Here is a 23,648-nt window from a genome sequence, read left to right on the forward strand (position 1 = left end):
AAAAGAAAGAAACATGTAGTTCCTTCTGATCAAAACAGTACTAGCATTGCAGAGTACCAGAGGCCACAGACCAATAGAAGAGTTTCAGTTTCTTAGCATCTCTCTCCACTCCAGCCCAGTTCTTTGTCCCCCAGTTGGCTTCATTTATTACTTAAGATACATTTTTTATTGCTCATTTATAGTTTGTCTCAGTTCTCTAGAGTATAAACTTGAAGACAGTACTTGTTCTGTGTTGCATATGTAATGGGAAAATACACTGTTGAGCACTTGTTAAATTTAAGGAAAAAAGAAAACCACCCACAAACTTCATCTAGGGAAACCTGGCATATCACCATTTTATCGATTATGCTGAGGCCATGAGAGGCCAGGTGACTTGCCTAAGTCACTGTGGTTTCTAACTCCTGGCCCAGTGCAGAGGGGTTGGAAATGAGGATAAACAGCAGTAGGGCAGAACTAGACCTTGGTGGCTGACTAGTCTAGGGGCCGAGTAATCCTTTGTCAGAGAAAGGAGCTGAGGCCCTGAAGCTACACTGTCAGGAGCATCTGGGCCATCATGAAAAATAAAGCAGGTTGAGAGGTGGAAAAGTAGAAACAGGCATTCCAGGGAGAGGGTAGTTTATTAAATGATTTATGAATATTAGTCATGAGATGAAATGCAGTAACTATATTCAGATATTTTTGAAGGAACAGCCTTTATGTTTATTTTTCTGCTACAAAATAAAAATTTCACTGAAAGTCAGATGTCTTCAGTAGGAATACTCAAATTGCATACTGTACACATGGTTTTTCCTTTTGTAGCTGGGTTGCATATGATGGAGAAAATTTTTCTGGTAACCAGTATGTGTTGGAAGAAGGTCACTATCCTTGTCTTTCTTCAATGGGATGCCTGCCTGGAGCAACTTTCAAATCTCTTCGGTTTATAGATGTTGTAAGTATACCAGTGTGAGTATAGTGTTACGGAAATATAAGGCTTATATAGCAGGCAGTTAGAGCAAGAAAAGCAATAGAGAGAAGTTAGGGATTAAAAATGGAGGCAGGGGGAAAAAAGACAGATGTAGTTTTCCATCTTGTAACATTTGCTCTCTGTTTAGATGTGTAACTTATGAACTATTCTGTTCACTGTCTTATCAGACTTCAGGCATAGGGCATTAAGATAGTCATGGCCTGTAGTCATAAAGAGTTAGTTCAAGGCCCCTTTCATGGTTTATTCTGGGGTTTTTTTTTCCTCTCAATTCCTACCTGGTCTGTAGAATATTTCCATTCCCCTCCCCTTTATAGATACCCACTCTAATGTGTTTTTGACATTATGCTACATTCAAAAATGTTAAGAGGCCTCTCTTTTGCTGATGTACATGTATTTTACTGGCTTCAACTATGTAAGTCTTTCACCCTTTGTCATGTATTTAATCCTCATATGCATATTCCTGTGGACCTGTGTGGGAGTGTCTCAGGCTGTCCAGAAACAGTAAGGCTGGGCTTCACATGTACCAACAGTCTCATCCTGGGCTGCCAGTCCCCAGGTTAGACTACTGCTGCAGGATAGTTGGATTCCTGCTTCTCACATTTTTGCAAAACTCTATTCTTGGTTTGATCTGTTTGAGAAGGACAGGTAGAAAGTATCATCTCATTGCTGTGTTGATTTGTAACCTTATTTTAGTGAGGTAGATATCTCTTATACTTGTCATTTAGATTTTCTGTTTGGTGAATGTCCAGCTTATATTCTTTGCCCAAATCTTAAGTCAGTTCCCTATCTTTTGTTGCTACAGATTTGCTGAAAATTCCTTGTAGTTCTTTAGTCTTTCATTGGTGTTCTATAGGTTTGTAATCAGATGACTTTTCCCAGGTCATCCCCTATGTACCACTCTAGGTTATAGCACTCTATTTGGACAGAAATCTTTTGTTTTATGCAGTCAAAGCAATATTCAGGGCTGGGGAGATGGCTCAGTAGAATAAGCACTTGCCTGGCAAGCGCAAGGGCCTGAGTTCAATCCCCGTTTCTGCCAAAAAAAAAATAAACACAAAAAACACCAATACACAATATTCAATACAATAAAATTGAAGATAATGTTTAGATATCTAACAGTGTCTTTGGTTTTAGAAAGTTCAAATTGCTTTTTGGTAGCTGATCTCATAAAAAGTTGGGGGTTTTTGTTTTTTAAAAATATGGTCTTGCTACATAGTTCAGGCTGGCCTTGAACTCACTGTGTGCCCCAGGCTGGCCTCAGACTTGTGGTGATCCTCCTGCCTCAGCCTCTGGAGTGCTGGGATTATAGGCGTGTGCCACCACATCCAGCATGAAAAGCTTCAAACGTAGTTGATTTTAGTCTTGAAGGTAGGAGAAGCCAAGTGAGTTGGCTTTGTATTATCCCTTCCTGTTTAAATAATAAAATGCTATTGAGACATGAAATTGTGCTAGTGAAATATTGAATAATGTTAAGATTCATTACAAGTAATTGACATAAGTTTGTGATAGCTAATCTGCCTACAATTCTAGAAGCTACCTTCAAGTATATATTTGAAGTTTCCAAACACCAACCCCAACCAGAAATTGACATGTCTACTCGTATTATTCAGATACTTAGAGATGATGGCATTTTGAGTTTTGAGTATTGAGGAAATGGAGATCTTACACACAATAAGACTGTGGTATTGGGGATCAAACCAGGGACCTTGTGCAAGCTGTGGAAGCACTCGCCCTATAAGTTACATCCTTAGCCATGTACATCTTAAATTATAATTTAATATTTCAAAATTGTTTCATCGAGTGTTTAACACGTTTTTGGCAGGCCATCTTGGGACAGTGGGGTACATGTGCAGAGTAGTAACACTACTGCCATTTTTGTCTGGTTGCCTCCTTGTGTGTTTACATAACTGAATTCCTGGACCGTGCAGTCTAACCCACACTAATCTGCTTTGCTTACCAGTGGACGCAGTTCTCCCTACATGTCACGGGACGTCCACAAATGAAGCCATAAAATGCCCACACACTTACCACAAACTTTAGGTAGGGAATAATTGTAATTCCCATGTGCTTTTTTGCTGTATTGTTTTTGATTTTAGGAGTATTACTTTTAGAGCTTAGTCTAAGTTCAGAAGAGTCTACAATTGGAAAGCAAGCATGAGCTGCTAACTTTTTATTTTTCTGAAAATCAGTGGACTTCTGTGCTGTTGTCCTCTGTAAGATGACTGAAAATTTGAATGGGGGCTTCTGTGTTTTTAATTTTTTCTTCTCTGACAATGACTCCTCCTATGCTTGTGAGCATGAATACACCGAATTCTATCTTTTTGGCTGTTAAAACAGAAAATAAAATAAAAATAAAAAAACCCTAAGAAAACCCTGGAGAGGTAAGGCTCCTGGATTAGGGAGAGCCACTCTACCATGCAGCCTTCAGACCTTCACTTACATCTGTCGCCCACTGAAGAAATCTAAGGCAAAAATAATTCCACTGAAAGTGCTGCATTTCACACATACACCCATTCCTCTGGCCTGGGATGTTCCCGTGCTTCATAATTGATCAGCTTTAACCTTCACACACAGTGGGAGAGAGTTCCTGCACGCCCATTCTTCTGCTCTTCGGCTTTAGAGCACATAAACAGATTTCTTGGGAAAGGGAGTTTATGAGCAAACTGCATATGCAGGTCTTGTGTTCTGTCTAGTAACTACATACAAGCTTTGAATTATTAACAGATGAATATCATTATTCTTGTTCTGATACAGGAATTTTCTGAGCCAACTATCATTCTTTTTGAAAGAGAAGACTTCAAAGGAAAAAAGATTGAACTTAATGCAGAAACAGTTAATCTCCGGTCCTTGGGATTCAACACACAAATACGCTCTGTTCGAGTTATTGGTGGCATGTAAGTGATCCAAGAAACTGTTGATCCAATAAAGGTTTTTTTTTTGTTTTTTTGTTTTGTTTTGTTTTGTTTTGTTTTTGAGACAGGGTCTCCCTTTGTAGTTCAGGTTGGCCTTAATTCACTTTGTAATCCAGATTGGCCTTGAACTCACAGTGATCCTCCTGCCTCAGGCCTCTGAGTGTGGGGATTATAGGCACATGCCCCTATTCCTGGCTAAAATATTTTATTTTAAGAGAAAGAGTACTGCTGTGGTTTGAACTCTTCACTCAAGTCATCCCTCTTGCTTCAGCTTTTCTAGAAAGCTGGGACTCCAGTTGCTTGCCATCATACAAGGCAAAAGATAAACTTAAAAATTCAGCTTTTAAAAAGGTTTATTTTTAATTGAGAAATATAATTGCATATATTTATGGGCCACAATGTAATGTTTTGACACATTTACAATATGAAATGATAAATTGAGGGTAATTAACAGCCATTATTTGAAACATTTATCATTTCTTTGTGGTAATTCAATGTAAAATCCTCTCTTTTTAGCTATTTTGAAATACACACTATTCACTGCAGTCACCTTACTGTGCAACTGAACAGAATTTAGTCCTATATAACTAGCTGTGTATCCCCTGCCCAACATCCCTCCTCACCTGTTCACTTCCTTGCCACCTCTGGTAACCACCTTTCTGTTCTCTACTTGAGTTCACTTTGTTGAATTTCATAAGTGAGATCATAGAGTATTTGTCTCCCTGTACTTGACCTGTGAAGTTCTACATTACCCTAAGTGAACTGACAGGTAACACCTTATTCTCTGTGAGCGTTAATCATTACACACCTCCATGGTGTGCTTTCCCCAGTGGGAAGAGCTGTGTGGAAAGCATCTTTCATCTCTCTAAGGTAAGGCTTTGTTGTCAAGGCCTCTCAGAGTTCCTAGGGGAGTGCTCTGCACACAGGCGCTCAGCTCAGCAAATTTATTGAGCACTGCTTTAGCAAGAAAGAGAGACCTGGTTTTTCTTGTCCCTTTGAGAAACCAGGTCTTTTCATTTTAGAGCTGAGCTTTTCCTTTGATTGGGAGTGACTGATAGATGCTGTGCCAGTAATTAAGAGTCAACTTGGAAAGGTTAACACTTCCAGTCATTTTGATCCTGGATTGGATAAAAAATGAGTAAGTACCATCGATGTAGTATTTTTATGAAAGTATTTTTCTTTTTTTCATGAAACAACAGGTGTGGTCTTTCTATATGCATCAAATGTTGGAGGGAACCACTGCTACTCTAAATATATTTAAGAAGTATTAAACTAGTAGGATTATGGGTGCTGCCTTTTTTCAGTAGATTTTAGTGAAAACTTCATGATAAAATGTCTAAAATGGGAACATTGTCAAGTTTCAGGATTAAAAGTGGAGGACAGTCTTCTTGATGTAGTGTGTCAGCAGGAGGGGGTCATGGGTTGCTTACATGCCAGGCTACGTGTGCCTCTTAGCTGTGCAGTGTCAGCCAGGGTGGAAGCAGCGTGAGTAGCTTTAGGATTTTTCTGGATTGGAGGACAATTACATTTTTAAACCAAATTTTGCTAGGTTTTAATTCTCAGCACATACCAATGTCACACATTAAGAACTTGCAAATCTGATCCATATCGACCCCTACACTAAGGTTAATATGACTCATAAACAGAGGTGGTTCCAGGAATAGTCCTACTAAAAGACTATTTCACTGCTTTATTGGAGGAAAAAACAGCGTTTCTCTTTAAGAATGGATCTTTTTAGCGTAAATACCTGAGTGCTATAATTTCACTACTTGTCAAGAAAAGGCTGTGTTCAGTGTTCTAGAAGTTCTATTTCCCCCAGTATTTAAAGTATGAGGTTCAGTCCAGAAATCGTTAATTGTCAAAATGAAATTGCCACTTCCTATAGTTATCTTAGTTACTTTTCTTGTTCCTAAAACAAAATATCCAACACCCAAAGTTAAAGGAGGAAAGGTTTATTTAGCTTACAATTTATAGAGGTTTTAGTCTGGACATGGCTGGCTTCAAGGCAGGGTTGCACATAGCAGAGGGGCAACAGTTCATGGGAGGGAAAGATAGCAAAAGTAACAAGCAAGAGACAAGAATATTTCTATTTCTGTCTCTTGTATGCAGGGTACCTGCCCTTAATCTCAGCGCTGCACCACTGGTCAGTCACACACTCTAGTTTCAGCCACTTTGTATGAGGCTTTGGGGAAACATCTAGACTCAAACAGTCATCTTGTTTATTTTTTTCAGATGGGTTACTTATGAATATGGCAACTACAGGGGCCGACAGTTCTTACTGTCACCAGCAGAAGTACCTAACTGGTATGAATTCACTGGATGTAACCAAATAGGTTCTCTAAGACCTTTTCTTCAGGTATGTTTTTTCTTCATATTGTTAATAGATTTTTTTTTTTTTTTTTTTTTTTGGTAAATGCAATACAACTTTTCAATCTTAAGAGTTTGAAATTAGCTCAGTATGTGGTACCAAGAAATGTGGCTATTCTAGAAATTTTGTCAAACTCAACATCAAACTGGCATGTCCCAGACAGTTGACAATTTGTCAGACTATTACAATTGAGAAAATCTTAAAACCTTGAAGACACTTGGGTGTTGCATATCCCTAATCCACACCTTACTCTGGATGCTTCCGAACAGCACTGCTGTTCAGTACTTCTAAGAGCACATCTTGTATATGACTGTTGCTGGGGCTTTTATCTTCTAGAAACAAATTTATTTCAAACTTCGAAACAAAGCAACAGGGTTGTTCATGTCAACCAATGGGAACTTAGAGGATCTGAAGCTTCTTAGAGTACAGGTCATGGAAGATGTCTGTGCTGATGACCAGATTTGGATTTATCAAGAAGGATGCATCAAATGCAGGGTGAGCTTTTAAGGTTAAATGTGTTCTCTAACAGCTCTGCCAGGAGATTCATCCTTACTATGCATCTGCGCTTTCCTTATGGAGATGCTATTTCATAATTCCTGAAACACACTGTTCAGAACCAGTCTTAGGAACTTAAAGTGTGTGTGTGTATCTAGTACTGAACCAAGATAGAATATTTGTATTTATTCTCTTTTTCTATTACTATACAAAAATTAAGTGATTATGTTGTTCTTCACTTAATGCACTTGTTGTAGAAGTAAACTATAGCCCTGGCACATTAACAAACATCACTCTAGTTTTCTGTTTTGGGAAATGATAGTACAGGGTAAGAAGGTGCCACAAGGACACCCTCCCCCCATGTCCCACTCCTTAGAGGCTCATGATGCTGTATGTAGAAAATGGCCCACTGCTCTCTCATATCGCTCCTACCATCACAGACATTTAAAGCTGAGTGTAGTCAGATTTCATGAGAAGCTCATGCTTCTGTTGCAGGTATCTTTTCTTTTTTTTCTAGACTTTATGGGCTTTGCTGTTTGTGCTTGATTTTTTTTTTTCCTGGCTCAGCCTGCCATAAGGGCTGGCTGGTGTGGTATGTGGTACTGGGGCTTGAACCTTGGTCCTTGTACCTGCCTAAGCTTGCCTAAGCAGGTGCTTTAGACCTCTGAGCTACCTCACTCCCCTGTGTTTGATATTTTAAAAATGTCGTGCCCCATGAGTCAGCAGGAGGCTGCAACAGCCATGTGAGAAAGATCACAGCTGGCCTGGGAGCTGCTATGCTTGAGGGAGCTTCACTCCTGTGTAAGCAGAGCACTGTTCAGATGTGCCAGGTGCAAGCATGACAAGAGCAGTAGCGGTAGTACTGAAGTATTAAGCATTCACCTGTCTGGCATTACCTTCACACAAGAGAGTGCTTATTCCTGACAGCCCAGCAGTGATGCATTTAATAACCTGAATTCAGTAGCCCAGTGAAGAAAACTGAAATTTCAGATGATCACAATGGTTCGCTCTCACACAGAACAGTACATACAGTCACAACAGTAGTATGGACCTACACCCACAGGCCAGAAGTGTCTTTTTGGAGATAAGGTCTCACTTGCACTCACTGTGTTACCTCTGATAGCCTCAAATTTGTAATCTTCCTGTCTTAGCCTCCTGAAGGCAGAGATTCTGAGTATACACTACCATGCTTGGCAGAATAGTGCACTGTCAGTACATTTTAAAAAATATATCTTTATGTGTTACTGGCATGTAAGCATATGATTGCCATGTATTGTTTAAACAGTCTGCCAAAAAATGTATGTATACTTCAGGGAATGAAAGACTGGTATAAATATTTTAATACTAATTTTATTGAGTTATCATAAGAGCAATACAAGTTATCTTTGGCCTCTGCAGTTACAAGAGGTGCTCAAGGTGGTGGCTGTTAGCTTCAAGCGAACTGCTGCTTGGGTGACCTTAGTCACTGTGACTGCTGCTTGTGAATTTTCAATTTCCTCTCTAGGGGCTGGCAGTGTAGGATGGTTTTCTGTGATGTACAACATCCTCTGGGTTGCCCACATTAAAAAAAAAAAAAAATCATATTAGTTTGTTTTTGTTTTTGTTTTTGTTTTGTGGAACGGGGTATTGAACTGAGGCCCTTGCGCTTGCCAGGGAAGCACTTATTCCACTGAGCCATCTCCCACGCCCCCTCATACTATTTTTCCCGAAGTGTATATATACTTTTTTGGCAGACTCTGTAATTTAAAGGTAGATTCACTTTAGGGAAGAAGTCTAAAAATTGCTGTGTTAAAATACTATGTTGGGCTTTATTTTCTTTATATAGCTGGGAGATCTTTTAAGATGTAAGTATCTATTCTTTTCTAAGACACCTTGGTTTTTTTCACTAAGCAGATAGCAGAAGACTGCTGCCTGACCATCGTGGGCAGCCTCGTCACATCAGGCTCTAAACTCGGCCTGTCGCTTGACCAGAACGTCGATAGTCAGTTCTGGTGCATGAAGTCAGATGGCAGGATCTACAGCAAATTGAAACCAAACTTAGTTTTAGATATCAAAGGTAAGAATCATTTCTTTGATCATAATGTGTGGGGTTTTTTTTTTTTTTGTGTGTGTTTGTGTGTGTGTGTGTGTGTGTAGGGGCTCATGGACACATGGAAAGTGCTCTACCACAGAGCTCCATCATAGCCTTTTTTGTGACAGGATCTTGTTAATAAGATCACCAGCTGGCCTCAAACTTGAGATCCTCCTCAGTCCACAGAGTAGCTAAGATTACAGGTGACCACCACCATGACCAGCTATCATATATCGTTCTTCAGTTAAGGAAAAATACCTTTACTTTTGAAAATTGAAGGGACTATTAATGCAGTGGTACCTTAGTTCATGAACTTAATTCTTCCTATGATTCTGGTTGCAAACAGAGTTGGGCAAGAACTAAATCAATGCAATGGTTACGTTCAGTGTTGACATGAGAGAGAAATTTCATTTGGCTCTTTAATCAGGGCTCTTGGCCAAGGCTGTCATTAAAAATTAAGACATAAAGGTAAAGAACTAGCTGTAGTCTGGCTTTTAGAACACTTCTCAAGAATGGAAAGTGAAGCCTGAGCATTTCATCAGGAATTTTGGTACCTTCCCTTAGGAGACAGATACCTGTAACTTCTGGAGAGCTCTGTAGATCAAGTGACCAACATGCACAGTAGGACTAGAGTCCCAGGTAACTGGAGAAGTTGGAGAGGGACACAGAGGCAGATGAGGCTGAGTGAAACACAGGCTGAGGACTACACTTAGGGAACACAAATTCAGCAGTATGTCTGTCTGCAGGCTGGATGGAGACCAGGACACTTAAAGTGCAAGTGGGACCCTTGGACATGAGAAAATACTTGCATCGTGCAGAAAGTGAATAGTAATGTACTGTATAACTCCATCTCAGTGTGTAAACAGACAACACACCCATTTTATACATGGCCAACTTGGCTAAGAATCAGTGACCCAGGTCTTGATTTTTATCAACTTTGTGGCCAGGAGGCTGCTCATTTTCTTTAAGATACTTTTCCAAGAAAGGCAAAAAAATGAGATAAAATAGGAAAAATCAGAATTTTTAAGGAAAAATTAGGGTAGTTCCCTAAAAAGACTGAGTAAATCTTCATGTTTGTTACAAGTAAAGATACAGCCAGCTTCCTCTGGCCAGGGCTGAGGCCACCGAAATCTTGGGACAGAATTTTTTTTTCTTTCAGCAGTATTCACTGGACACCACATGGCAGGCTCCCCAGTAGACACGCGGATGCCAGGCTGAACAGAGAGGCACTTTTAGAACACTTCTCAAGAATGGAAAGTGTTCTAAAACACCTGACCTCCGCCTGTGCTATGCGACTCCTTCCTGGGGTGCACTCTAACTCTCCAAAGTTTTTTTTTTTTTTTTTTTTTTTTTTTTTTTGGTGGAACCAGGGATTAAACTCAGGCCCTTGCACTTGCCAGGGAAGTGCTTATTCCACTGAGCCATCTCCCCAGCCCAACTCTCCAAAGTTATCTCCTAAAATATATTCTACATCAGTCCTGTAGCTCCTGAGTGAGGAGAGTGTTTTGTACATTAATGAACGCTCAGTATTTAGCTGCAGTAGCTGCTTAATTTCTTATTTCTGGAGTTTGAGTTTGTCAGAATGTAGGAGAAGGCCGCCACCTTCTGGACATGAGAAAGCAGGGCCACACAGCCTGTGTCCTGTGCAGGAAAAATGCAAACACATTTGGGGCACTTGTAGGACCTCGTGGTTTTCATTAGCGACAACCAAACAATTCACTATTGAAATTGCCATAAGATTTATTAGCCAGGCAGTGGCACAACCTGTAGTCCCAGCACTCAGGAGGCCAAGGCAGTAGGATTACTGTGAATTTGAGGTCAGTCTGAGCCACATTTTAAGACCCTGTCGCAAAAAAAAACAAAAAAGAAATAGCCACTTTATTAGATCTAGTGTCTTTATTCTCTTCTTGGGCTTGGGGAAGGAGTTTTTTGGCAGACATGTATGTATTATTCCATATCGTGTATTATGACAATAGTGGAAGCGGATTCATGCTCATTTTAAAAAACATCAAAGGTCTGGCAAGATTGTATTATAAGTAAATGAATCAGATAACGATATAAATCACAGGCACTAAAAATGAGCCAAACTGAAAAGATAACCTCCAAGCAGTGTTATGAACTGTTCGCAGGTGCCCTTGGGAAGGCTTCTTACGTGCATTCTGGAGAAAGAATGATGGATTGGAGACACTGATTTTAGAATTACTATATGCCAGCTGCATTCAAGGGAATGCTAGTGACTTCTTTCAAACAGGACTTAAAATTTGTTCTGAATTACTCTTCAGTCCCAGAAATAACCAACTCTATTGGCAGGTAGAGATTGGACCTCAGAGTACACAGGGGACATCGATAAGGCAGGATGATCAGTACTGAAAAACCAGTAATAAATTTACACTGTTCACCTCTTTATGACCAGATTTTAAAGGCTAGTTTTTTAAAAACCAAGGCAATAGGGTCTTCCTGTGTTCCAACTCACGTCAGGCAGGAAGTGTTTGCACTTCAGCTTTGGTCATGTAACTTTCCAGCCACCCTATAAGTAGTGCAAGTGACATATGTTATCTAAAAATGGGAGAAGTCCAAAATTATTTAAATTTTTCCTAAAGGCAAAGGAATGAATCAAATTATTTCTCAAGAACTTTTCTAGTCTTTAGGATTCTAATTAGAATCAATGATACATATTTCTTTAAAAGTTTTAATGCACTATAATCCTGAAGAATGAAAAATGAAACCATCGCACCCTCAGTAGTTTCTGAAATCTCAGGAGTGTGCTGTGTGGCAGGGGAGAGCGTAGCATTTGCTGGTGGTGAACTTTCCTTCCCCTGCAAAGGCACACACACACAAGCCCCAGGCTGCCCTTGTGTGCACGCTGCCCCACTCTGAGGAAGCTATTTTAGTGATAAAGAAGCATCACAAGATATTTCCTTTTCTAGTTATCTGTGCTCATAAGTTATCAGACATTTGCTATCTTCTATGCTTTAAAGGAAATAATATTGCTTTCTGGTTGGCCTAAGCATGTATCGTTGGGCATACGCTAAGCATAGCCTCAGTGCAGAGGCTCACGCTAGAAGGTAAAGTATCTGAAAGGATGTTTACTGGACAATGACCAAAAAATAATAATAATAATAATAATCTGATCGCCTTTCTTCTTGTTAATGATGCTTCTCCACTGAAAGAGGCCATGAGGCTTTTTCAGTATACTAGTTACCAGTAAGTACCCCTGGGAAAGCTTCTTACATACATTCAGGTGAAAGAATAATGGATTGGTGATACTGGTTTTGAATTACTGTATACCAGTTGCATTCTCAATAGTGGGAGCACCTCCCTACCTCCCTGGTGCTGTGTGTACTTCTGGATGTCATTCAGCCCTCCCCTTTGACCTAATGCAGCCATGTTCATATCAAAACCTGTGGCCTCTGACAGCCACCCTTGCTGGCCTTCCACCACCACCAGGTTTGCCTGCTTCCTCCCTGCAAGGATCTCAGGCCCATGCTTTCACCACTGAATACTTCTTAGAGCCTCTTTTTCCTTCTCCTGTTGCCCCAAATTTAGGTATGTTAAAGTTGAGCAGAAACAGAAACCTCATACTTTAAGATTCTCCACAGGCATTTGGAGCTTCCACCCCGGCATTCCCGTGGAGCATGTGGTCTTACTTTGCTGTTGCACTGCAGGTGTTAGATGAACTCTGCTGCTGTTGCCCTTCGGTGTGCACACTGCTTGCTTTCCTTTGTTTCAGGGGGAGCGCAGTATGATCAGAATCACATCATCCTCAACACAGTCAACGAAGAGAAATTAACACAAGTGTGGGAAGCCATGGTTCTGTAAACCTGAACACAGAACACAGAGAACTTTCCTGGAGGACTTTCCAGCCACTTAATTTAAGAAACACAAGAGGACAGTGCTGGTGGAGGAGCCAAGTAGAAAGTGCACCGCCTCCCTCCTCCCTCCGAGTCACCCTGCCACGACTGCAAGAACTATAAGGCTGTAATAGTTTTAAACCAATAATTAGCCCTCCTCTCATTTCTTGCTTTCATTGCCTCAGTAAACACTTACACAGGTTGCCTCATTAGCAGCTTTTAGGTATTCTTAAAAGATCTTAAGACTTCAAGACTGTAAATTTTAAATTTTTTCCAAAGATGGTGACAATGAACAAGACCAAATTTACTGGTTCTGCAGCCCCACAAATAAATCCTTTACAGTTTAAAGGGAACCATAAACACTTCTATTTGTAAGGTAGAACACTGTTTACTATTTTAGAGGAATGTTTTATTAGGCCTATACATATGTTTTTGGCCTTAATGTTTTCTGGACTTACTAATTATGCTGGAAGGTAGAGGAGGAAAATAAACCTTGTATGTTCAGAAATGGAAGGCACTCAATAAATATAGACTGAGTGCCTTTCTTACAGCTGCTACTGGGACAGTATTATCACGGCCGCGTTTCCTAGCCTCCTCTTACTCATTACACCACGTACTGAAGCCATAGTCTACTGTTTTTTGCTAAACGCAGAACTTTTAGCCTAATTTCCAGCTATTACTGCTGTAGGACAGGCGCATGCCTTGGACACAACAGCCCTGAGCTCACTTCCTTCTAGTAGCAGAAACAGGCATGTGGTGCGTAGAGGATGGCCAGCAGTCTTTGCCAGAAAGTGAAGAAGAGAAGCCCCTAAGAGCTGTTTACCAGTCAGATGCTAACGCCGAGAACCCTACAGTGCACTAAGGGATTCAAAAATGCAGTGAAGCCATATTTAACTGTGGCAGTAACACTGGCCCATACCAGGCTGCTCTGTCAGTTCTAGTTTTGAACAAAACCGCTAAATGTTTCAAGTACATTCTTTGTCAACGCTGAACACTGGTGCTTCTGTCACAGGTAGAACAAATCTTGTTTCTAGTTTATCTATTGAAGCATGTTTCTAATTCTGAAGTGTGATCTTCCCTGGAGTCCATGGTAGACAGTTGTGGCCACGAGAACAGTTGTAAAATGTTTGTCCAAGTACAGCAGCATTCAGCGTGCCTTTCTTGGTCTGTGACATATCTTTGTAGCTCTCATTTTAGGCCTCTTGGTCTGTACCATTAAAACATGGTTGGTTAAGATATTCTGTAGTATCCTGTGTGGAATTTCTCTGGAATAAACTTGTTTCTGGCTAACTGTATTGACAAAATCTCTGAGTCCATTGGGAGCCAGTCATGTAGTACTACCGAGAGAGTCACAGGTCTGGTGGCATAGGATGAAGCAAGATTGACAAAATCTCTGAGTCCATTGGGAGCCAGTCATGTAGTACTACCGAGAGAGTCACAGGTCTGGTGGCATAGGATGAAGCAAGTTGACAGCAGCAGTGAGAGCGAGTGCAGTCCTGCCTTGCCTGCCCTCTCCTGGGTATGTGCCTCCTTGGTGCAGCATGGGAGCCCTCGGGCAAGAGCCGAGACTGCACCACATGGAGGTTAAGAGCCGCTGCTGTCTATGAGGGAAAGACTTTTTTCCTTTTGAAATAAATTTGTACTCAATTTAGAGAAAAAAAGCCCACATCCAATATGCTTCCAAACAAGTGTCTAAAAGCAAAAAACTTTCTTAAAGTAAGTCCACATCAAAAGCTAGACGCAAGTGTCTAAGGCATAGTAATGGGAAACAGTAAATTAAAAAATACCTTATAGAAATTCAAAAATACACACCGGCAGTTTTATCGATGGTACACCTATATAGCATATATAGACGGCAGAGCAGGCTCTATTGAAATGCTGGGAATTTCCACAGAAATTCTGAGCAGTAGGCTTCAATTACTGAAAGATGCCCAACACTTATGCAGAAGCTGAGAATTTAAAAAAAGTAGAGCCTTTAGCCTCACCTTTCAGTATGAAGAAAGCAAACAGATGAATCATAGGCCAGATTTTATATACGACCTCCGCAGTTCAGAATTTTTGTTCCTTCCTGTGTTGCTGCAGCTCAAAACCAGGGCTTGGCACGCTCCAGGCAAGTGCTCCGCACCAAGTGCACCTCCAGCTGTGGGGTTCAGAACTTTGAGAACTGGTAAGGACGTTAGGAAGAATAAAAACAAAAGGCAACGTGGTAACTTTCAACTATTTTGACAAAAAATCTGAGTAGTGTTGATTTTTTCCCCCGTTAGTTCAAGATTATTTCCTAGTAATCTTTGCCAATTTTTAAAATGCAAATTTTAAAGTTAAAAAAAAAGCAGGAAAGATTAGCTCGATTTTAGAGGATTTATCCATGGCTGCTAGCTCTGTTGCTTTTGGGCCTGTGGCAGGCAGAAGGGACTTAGGAGGCCCTTGATGACCTAACTTCCCCTACCGGTCTTGCCTCCAAGGTCTCAATGCATTCCGATAGAGCCACAGGCCTGAGGCCAGGCTGTCAACACAGGCTTTGGGAGATATTCCCAGTCCAGATTACAGCACTGCACCCCAGCTTCTGGCTCCTGTGCACATCACAGATGCAAGATGCCTTCGGTCCATCTCCAGGAGTTCCCAGCTTCTTAACAGTTCCAGCACTGCTCAAAAATTGAAACCTGAGACTCAAGGCAAAAACCCTTGCTGAGAGTCCCTGTAAAAACTGTCAACTTCCAAAGACACAGGATAAATATTCCTGCTATAACAGGGAAGAACAACTATAAGGAACAGAGCTAAACAAGACTGAAGTCAAAATGATAAACATGAAGCCCTACAACTTTGTGTCCAGCATCTGATGCCCACGAGGTAAGAGCCCTAAAGCATTTGGTACTCACCTCGGCAGCCTTGTTGACACCATCGCATCCGGCCCATCTGCTGAGCTGGCTGATGGCTGCTTGCAGCCCCTTCTGTAGGCTTCCATGTTCCTGGTGTCTTTAACTGCCTGGTGTTGCCACTGCAGCTCTGGCTTCACTCCCACAGCTTCATGTATTGTGCTGTCAGGATGCTGCAGGGAGTCTGACCCTGCCACACACTGTCTGGCCTCCCAGGCTTTCCTGGAAATCTTGGAAGCCTCTACAACCCCTTGATTTTTGCATTCTTCATAGCTGCAAAAGCAGGGGGATGGGGAGACAGCTCAGTAGAATAAGCGCTTCCCTGGCAAGCGCAAGGGCCTGAGTTTAATCCCCGGTTCCGCAAAAAAAGGTCATAGCTGCAAAAGCAGTATCTTACAGACAGTGCCAAGGTCTGCTGCCAGTGAGCTGTACCCAAGAGCCCTATAGTTACTGCTGCGGCAGCCTCTGTACCTGGACAGCCGAATCCTGGGAAACAAAATGTCAAGGAAACAACTTCCTGATATTCCTATGTGAGCACAAACCAAACTCCTTGAAATAAGCTTGTATACTCTGTACCTTTGAGCCTGTGATGGGTGGAGTCTCCTATTGCCCCAACATAAAGTTACAGCTGTGTCTTAGTTCACAAACTTATTCTTTCCATAATTCTGGTCGCCAACGAATTGGTCATGAACCAAATCACATTTCCTCATAAGGTCAATATTGAACCTAACCAATTAACCACTGAATCTGATTTGGTTCTCATTCTAGGCAGTTTCAACCAGAATTGCAGAGTATTAAGTTTATAACTGTCACTGTACATGAGTTGTTTTAATGGTACCAACCTTTTTAGCAATTGTTCCCTCCTTAGTGGCACACATGTACTCCTTTTCTGGTAAATTTTAAGTTTTCCCAACTTTTCCATTGTCTTTGTTGCTGATCTTCCCTGTAAATTTGGCTAAAAATCGCCAGCAAGATCCATCTGTTGCCTGAAAACTGCTACCTTGAAATTTCTTCCAGCTAGGCATGATGGTACATGCCTGTAATCTCAGCACTCAGGAGGCTGAGGCAGGAGGATTGCTGCAAGTTCAAGGCCAGCCTGGGCTACATAGTAAGACTCTGTCTCAAAAAAAAAATTTTTTTTTTTCTTCCACCAGATAAATCCACCACTTTAAACTCAGCCCCACAAAAATCTCAGAGCAAGGACAAAATCTAACCCAAGTTCTTTTTGCCAAACTGTAACACAAGTAGCTTTTAGTCCCATTTCCAACAGAAAAGTTCTCAGGCCTCACCAGCACGGCCTTTACTGTCCACATTTCTATCAGCATTTTGGTCACCTGAGCCTTGAACGGAATCACACAGTACAGTAAGTTCTGCTTATAGCAATCCAAGCTTACTGTATCCTGTGTCTTCAAACTTTTCCAAATTCCCCTTCCAGTCAATTCCAAAGACTTCTAAACCAAACCATCAGTACAGTCCCAACAATGACCCCACTTCTTGGTGCCAATTTCCTTTATTAGCCTTCTGTTATATATGAGACACTAAGAATTAAGATATAAGGAGAAAAGGTTTGTTCGGACTCCGATTTGAAGGTCTCAGTCCGTGGGGACAGTGGCACATCATTGTGGAAGTGAACGACAGAGAAAAATGCTTCCCTTACTATGGCCCAGAAGCAAAAAGGGAAAGGACCACGATCCCCCATCACTCCCAAGGGCTGCCCCCAGCCCCAGTGACTAACTCCCTCCCACTGGGTTTCACCCCATCCCTATATGGCCATGGGCTTGTAACCAAGCCTTCAACCCATGGGCTTTTGGCAATGTTTCAGACCCCAATAATGCCACCAGTCAGAAAAGTGCTCACTGACGAGCTTAGAAAGGAACTAACCTTTAATGAGCTACCCATGCCAGCCTCTGTCCACATCCTGCAAGTTTTAGGGTTTCACGTGCATTAAGACGATAAATGGTCTGAGCTGACTGGAAGGTACTAGAGCAAACTTCAAAACTGGTGTCAAAAAGCAGCTGAAGGAAAACAATGTGCTTTTCTCACTGACAACAGAAGTTCAAGTGCTGATATTTTCATATCAATTACTGGAAAATTATAGACTAGGAAAAGTACTTTTTTAATCATGAAATTTATACTATAATCTAAAAAATGTTTGAGAGGAATGGCTAAGGAAAAAGTTTGGACCACAAGCACTCACCAAATAAGAGCCAACAATTACTAACTGTGCAGAGCATTTATTTAAATGACATTTATTACAGTCTTTCCTCGTGCGTGTCCTCTCTCCACCTTCAGGAAGGCTTCTGGAACTTTAGAAAAAGGAAAGGTTTGTTCAATAACTGGCTGAATCTGTAAAATATAAGAAGAGATTGGTTGGTAAGAAACCTGCCCTGCGTCTTTCAAGGCTGATGACACGTGCAATTGATTTCTTCATGACATCCTTTGAGGGCTACCTCAGGCCTTTCTCCAGAGTGCCTAAGTCACGAGCTCATACCTGGCCATGACTGCACCACCTCTGCTCCTGTCACTTCTCTCCCTGAAGAGGCCCAATTCCATTGTCCCTGTCTTCCTTCTGCTCTACGCTATCCTGTCACTCCCTTACCCAGAACCCTTCAGTAGCTCCCAAGCCTAGCACTCAAAGACCACTATCACACCACCCTCTACCCTCCTGTACTTGTATGCTTTACCAAGTGGGGGGGGATGGTGACACTGCACTTGTTATAAACAAGTACACATCTCAACCATGCTACTATGTACAGGGCTATGAAAGGGGGTGTTCCAAAGTCCTTGCTGCTAGGTTTCCCTGTGTTCCCCTTAAAATAGTTGACAGAGTAGTAAAGACATTTTTCAAAAATATGTTAAATGTTTGACTATTTATTCAACCAGAGTATGCAGTACTCATGACATAGGTCACCTCTTTTGTATCCCTGTAGAACACCTAGAATAATGCGAGGCATACAAGTGTCACTTAGGTGAACACCAGTAGGATAAGTGGGAAGCAGAAGTCTTACGTCAGTGTTCTGGGCTTCAGAAGAATTTGACCCAAGTTGCTCTGCTGAGCGGTGGTGCAGTTGGCAAGGGTGTAGGGAAGCCGCTCTGGCCAGCTTGTCCATGTCTGAGTGCCGCTGATCTGCCGCACCGCACCATCAGCCCTGGCAGCAACCTCGTGAGACGAGGTCCCAGGCAACAGCCCCCTGGCCATGCAAAAATCTAACTGAACACACCTTCTACAAAACATCAAGCAGAAATCCAGCTGTCCCCTGGGTCCTTGCTGGGCTGCGCCCCCAGCTCCGATGGCAGGGCCGAGCCACTGGAAGGCCAAGGTAGCTCATACGTCTCTCGGGACATCTAGATGCATCTCACACAACTGCTCATGTGACTGTCACAGCTCACCCACCTGAAGAGCATCTTGGATGTTTCCTTCTGTAAACAGCTCAAAATTCTTTTCTGTCCACAAATCACAAACTCATGGTAAAAAAAAAAAAAAAAAAAAAAAAAAAAAAAAGACTGTCAGCTACCACATAGGTGAAAACTTTGTAGCTTTAGCTGTTCCATGGTCTCGGTATATTTATACCTCATTTAAAGTCCATAAACATCTTCTGAGGCAGGATTACCCATGTACGCATTGTACACATGACAAGAACGAGGCCAAAGGCTCCAGCGGCCCCACTGCAGTGAGCCATTGCACCCCTTGGGAAGCCTAAGGCGGAGGCACAGTCCTCCCTCACCATAGTCTGATTGGGTGATCTGCCGGAGGCCCAGAAAATGGGTGTGAAGGCTGCATTCTACTCATTCCTTCTCTGGGTAAACAGTGCAGAGTATGTTACTGAGTGCCATATTAAGTGGTGACATGTGAGAAGCCCACTATCTCTGTTCTCACCTGTATGTGCCAAACCTTTCATTATCACACTGCTTTCTCTACCTCTCAAGGAAAGGAAAGGGTAGCCGAGGGTTTATAAGACTTTGCAACCTGCACCTAGGCCCACCTTTCTTGTGCCAGCTGAGGCTGTGGTCTCCAGGCCATGTATGCAGGCCACCAAGGTGACAGATGTGTGCCAACTCTCCAACCTGCCTGCAGGGGAGCTCACTACCTGACACACCTTAGCACACTAAGCACCAAGGTGAGCGTACTTGTTAGATGAACTCTGCATTCTCTGGGAACAGAGGGCACTCAAGTGGCCCCTGTGTGTCGCACAGGAAGCCTTCTCAACTCACTGCCTTCCTTAGAGCCCTTGGGACACGGCTTTCTAGACATCTTTACCCAGAGAAGGAAAGACGAGAATGCAGCCTTCACACCCATTTTCTGGGCCTCCGGCAGATCACCCAATCAGACTATGGGGAGGGAGGGCCGTGCCTGTGCCTTAGGCTTCCCGAGGGGTGCGTGGGCTCACTGCAGTGGGGCCGCTGGAGCCTTCGGCCTTGTTCTCAGGCTCCTGGACTTGCAGCAGACACGTACTCAGCCACTCCACAAAGATCCACTAAGCACCTGCCTTTAAGGACTAGGTGTTAACCCAGAGCAGGTACACAAAACGGGCTCCGATCCAGAATGAGCTGCCTAAGCCAGTGAACTATGCTCCCTTCAGAGCTCTGCGCAAGCCGCACAGGCTGACCTGATGACCCAGGCAGTGACCGCACACTTTGATTGGGTTGGTCAGGTTTATTGTGACAAATAACCCTCGAGGGCTAACTGCGGCACAATGAGTCATTCAGCAATTCCTGTAAGGGACAATGGAAAGAACGCTTTTGAATTAGAGGCAGGCAAATGCCACTGTTGGCTGAATATGTGACAGCAAACGAAGATTATCAGGATTAAGTGACAGTGTCAATAGCCTCCTGTCAGACCTAGAACGCTTGTTTGTTAAGGACAAAGGGATCGGAGTTAAAATCCAGAGAGGGGAAAGAAAGGTTACTCGCAGTGGACTGGGGACATTTATGTGATGACACTGCTATTATCGACCACCTGGCATGGGGAGCTGTTATAAAGTGGGCAGGCCTAGCTGCAGACACCGAAGCTCGCAGCAGACCACAGTGGGCCCACAGCAGCGGGCCCCCCTCGGGCTTGATGCACATGTGGGGTCTCCTAGAGGCACCTTATTTTCCTTAAACAAAGGCCATGCCAAGCCAGAACCAAGATCTGGCACCTGCTCTGTGACTGTTACAATGTATGACAGGGACCAGGGAAGCCAACGCCTCCCTACATCTGGCTTCACAACACTGTACCTCCCTCACCAGGCACTGGCGAGCTCCCTGGGCTGAGACAGGAACTCACTGTGCTCCACTTTGACCACCTGGAGCACAGTGGGTTCCACCTGGAACGTGGAGCTCAGGGAGGCAAAGGACACCGTGTAGGAGCAGTGCTGAAGGGAGCTAACTGTCTGAGCAGGCCTGTGTCCCGAGATTAGGATGCTGACACGCAAGTGGCAAAGTCAGAGCTGTCAGAGACAGAGCCAAGATCAGCACCCAGGCCCCCCGACCTGACTGCCTGCTGCGACGGCTGTGGCCCGGGAGTAGCCAACTGTGCAGTTCTGCTCTAGATGCTCCCAGAGCTGAGGAGTGTGAGAAAGACGGACGGATGACGATGCCAAGAAGAGCTCAGGGCTCCCCACACCCACGGGTGGTCCAGGACCGCAGCCCCAGCACCACCTCTTGGCCGGGGACGCTCTGACCTCCACAGCAGGCTCAGCATCTTCAGACTCACTGGTGCAAAGGGGGTGGGGGAGACTTCTAGTGCCCCGAGAAAACAGGACAAGGGGGCTTCTCTACTTTGTAATTCTGTACTTTTTGTCCCCAGACAGAAAACTCCAAGCTGAAAAGACAGGTGGTAGAGTAGGAAGCGAGACCTGTGACTGCTCACAGGATGAAAGGTCTTGTTTTGGAATGTATCAGGACTCTTCCCTAGGTGCCCAGGCCCCAAGAAAGCATACTCCTCCTGGCAAGAAGGTGAAAGGGGAAAGGTGGTACACATTTCCTTACGGGAAGAATTTTAGTAGCATCAGAGAAACCTGAGTAATGGCAAGGCCAGGAGGTGCAGGATATGCTGGCTGTATCTGTCAGGCTAACCCCTGCCGGTAGCCCTTGGGATCTGATCTCTAATCATCACATTCTTTCTAAAGAGCAAAATCCAGTGCAATATTGAACTTAAACGGGCAGAATGCAGTCTCCTGTTAAATTAGGGCCTGGTGACCCAACAGGGTTGTGGGAAATGGCCTGCCTCAGAGCCTCAGAACTCACCGCATTTCCCACTAATGCACCAGAAAAAAGAAAAGAAAAAAGTGAGCAATGCTAGAGTTTTACAATTCTAAAAGCAAGTCTCTTACAGAATAAAACAGGACAAAGGGCACAAGAAAACTGGGGATAGGGTGGGGTGGAGTGGGGGCTAGAACGCAGGCCAGAAGAGAAACTCCTGACACTACAGACACAAACCAGGTCTTCAAAAGCTATTTTAATATGTATTAAATTATATGTGCAGATACCTTTTGACCTAATGATTTTATTTCCATAAACAGAGATGGATATACTCACAATGAGATACTGAACGCAAATACTGAGTTATCCACTGAGGCATAATTTGGGAAAGATTAGAATAAATAACTTAATGAAGGTACCTCTGTACAAAGAGTAGTATACAGCTGCTAACAGAATCAAGAATGAAGGAAGTTTTCATACTGTAATGTGAAACAAAGTGCAAGGCAGGCTGTTACGGACAGCGAGGAGGCCGAGTGCGGCGGTACATGCCCGAAGCGCAGCACGGGCAGAGGCAGCAGTAGGGCCCTCTGACGCCCAGAACAGTTGAGCAGGCTCTAAGCAACAGTCTCCCTCTACGGCCCCCTGGAGGTCAGAGCAGCAGTCAGAGGACACTAACAGTGATCTCCACCCAGGGCCCACCTGCCTCCCCCGCCCTGGCCACCCCCTTCTGAGGTACCATCTGTGTGTCGTGGACTTCATTACCCAGCCTGGGATCAGGAACTGCGGGAACTACTTCTCACCCAGGCAGGCTGGGGTTTAGATGCCAGTGTTTGTTTCCCTTCTTATGCGGCAAGCAGCCTACCTCCAGGGTGACCCAAACCCCAGACTAAGTCACTTACTAGCTGTTATACTACCAACTTGCAAGCATATGATCGTCCCTGTGCAGAGATGGCCTTCGTGGTGCCACCTTTCCAAGACAACCGCCACAATATCAGCAGGCCAATATGGATCCCGCCTCTGCTACAATCTAACCAAGTGTCTTTGAGAAAACTACAAGCCTCTGGGCCTGCCTCTTCGCCTAGTCATCAAGGAAGCTGGCCTAAGGGGTAAGCTCCTCTGAAGATGTAGTGGTCTGTGTCCCTTTCTGGTGGCGACAGAACCGAAAGTATCACACACGAGTTTGGCCACCTAAGGCAGCGTGTCTCTCTGGAAGCCTACTTCTGGGGAGTTCCACTGCTGAAGATGCGCAGCTTCCAAGACATGTCCCAGCAATACAAAGGCTCCCAGCTAAAAAGGTTTTCGGATGCACCTACCTTTCCCGCGTTTACTAGTTCTGCAATTTCATCTAGATGCGGACCACTGGCCATGAAAAAGGCCCAGCGGTAATGGACTCCTTGCCAGAAATGCTGCAAAGAAAACAAAGCTCATCAAATATAAGGGCTAAGTCCAAGCTGTGTAGAGAGGCCCTGTGTCAAATACATAAAAACAAAATCTCGGGTTGGAGGTCCCTTTGAAGGCAGCTATTGCCCTCCTAGGTATTTTTACAGAAGAACTGAAATCATCATACTAAAGCAATGTATGTGCACCAATGTTTGTAACAGTACAATGTGTCATAGCTAAATCTTAGAAACAACCCAAATGCCTATCAACTGAGGAATGGATAAAAATGATATGATATTTTTACACAATGGAATATCATTCAGCTATAAGAAAAGTTAAATTCGATGCTTTATAGATAAGTGGTTGCAGCTAGTCAGTATACTAGTAAGTGAAATAAATCAGGTCCACATGTGCAAACATTGTATTATCTTGCTAGTGTGAGATCCTGAAGGAGTAATGAAAATTTAAAAGGTATTGCTGTAGGGAGCTGAATTAGACAGAAATATCATTTGTTCCTAAAATTCATTCTTTGGTTTTAGAGAACACGAACT

At 43.2% G+C, this 23,648-nt stretch overlaps 2 protein-coding genes across 3 annotated transcripts in view; one reads left to right on the plus strand and one right to left on the minus strand.

Annotated features, from left to right (window-relative positions):
* The window catches only part of Crybg1 (crystallin beta-gamma domain containing 1), a 55,790-nt gene extending 41,839 nt beyond the window's left edge, over window positions 1-13,951 (plus strand). Inside the window, exons 15-20 of the mRNA XM_004637465.2 lie at window positions 799-928; window positions 3,719-3,858; window positions 6,109-6,232; window positions 6,581-6,739; window positions 8,633-8,795; window positions 12,541-13,951. Coding sequence (XP_004637522.1) covers window positions 799-928; window positions 3,719-3,858; window positions 6,109-6,232; window positions 6,581-6,739; window positions 8,633-8,795; window positions 12,541-12,629 — 805 coding nt within the window. The 3' untranslated portion in view covers window positions 12,630-13,951. The remainder of the gene's footprint in view (window positions 1-798; window positions 929-3,718; window positions 3,859-6,108; window positions 6,233-6,580; window positions 6,740-8,632; window positions 8,796-12,540) is intronic.
* Window positions 13,952-17,752: 3,801 nt separating this feature from the next.
* Rtn4ip1 (reticulon 4 interacting protein 1) overlaps window positions 17,753-23,648 on the minus strand; it is a 46,897-nt gene continuing 41,001 nt past the window's right edge. The window contains exons 8-9 of one of the 2 annotated variants that reach the window (XM_004637466.3): window positions 23,031-23,123; window positions 17,753-17,880 (exon numbers count right to left, since the gene is read on the minus strand). In XM_004637466.3, coding sequence (XP_004637523.1) covers window positions 17,773-17,880; window positions 23,031-23,123 — 201 coding nt within the window. In that variant the 3' untranslated portion in view covers window positions 17,753-17,772. The remainder of the gene's footprint in view (window positions 17,881-23,030; window positions 23,124-23,648) is intronic. The other variant, XM_023722290.1, reaches the window with a different exon arrangement.

The sequence above is a fragment of the Octodon degus genome, unplaced genomic scaffold (genome assembly GCF_000260255.1).
Source record: "Octodon degus isolate 3935 unplaced genomic scaffold, OctDeg1.0 scaffold00090, whole genome shotgun sequence".
Lineage (NCBI taxonomy): Eukaryota > Metazoa > Chordata > Mammalia > Rodentia > Octodontidae > Octodon > Octodon degus.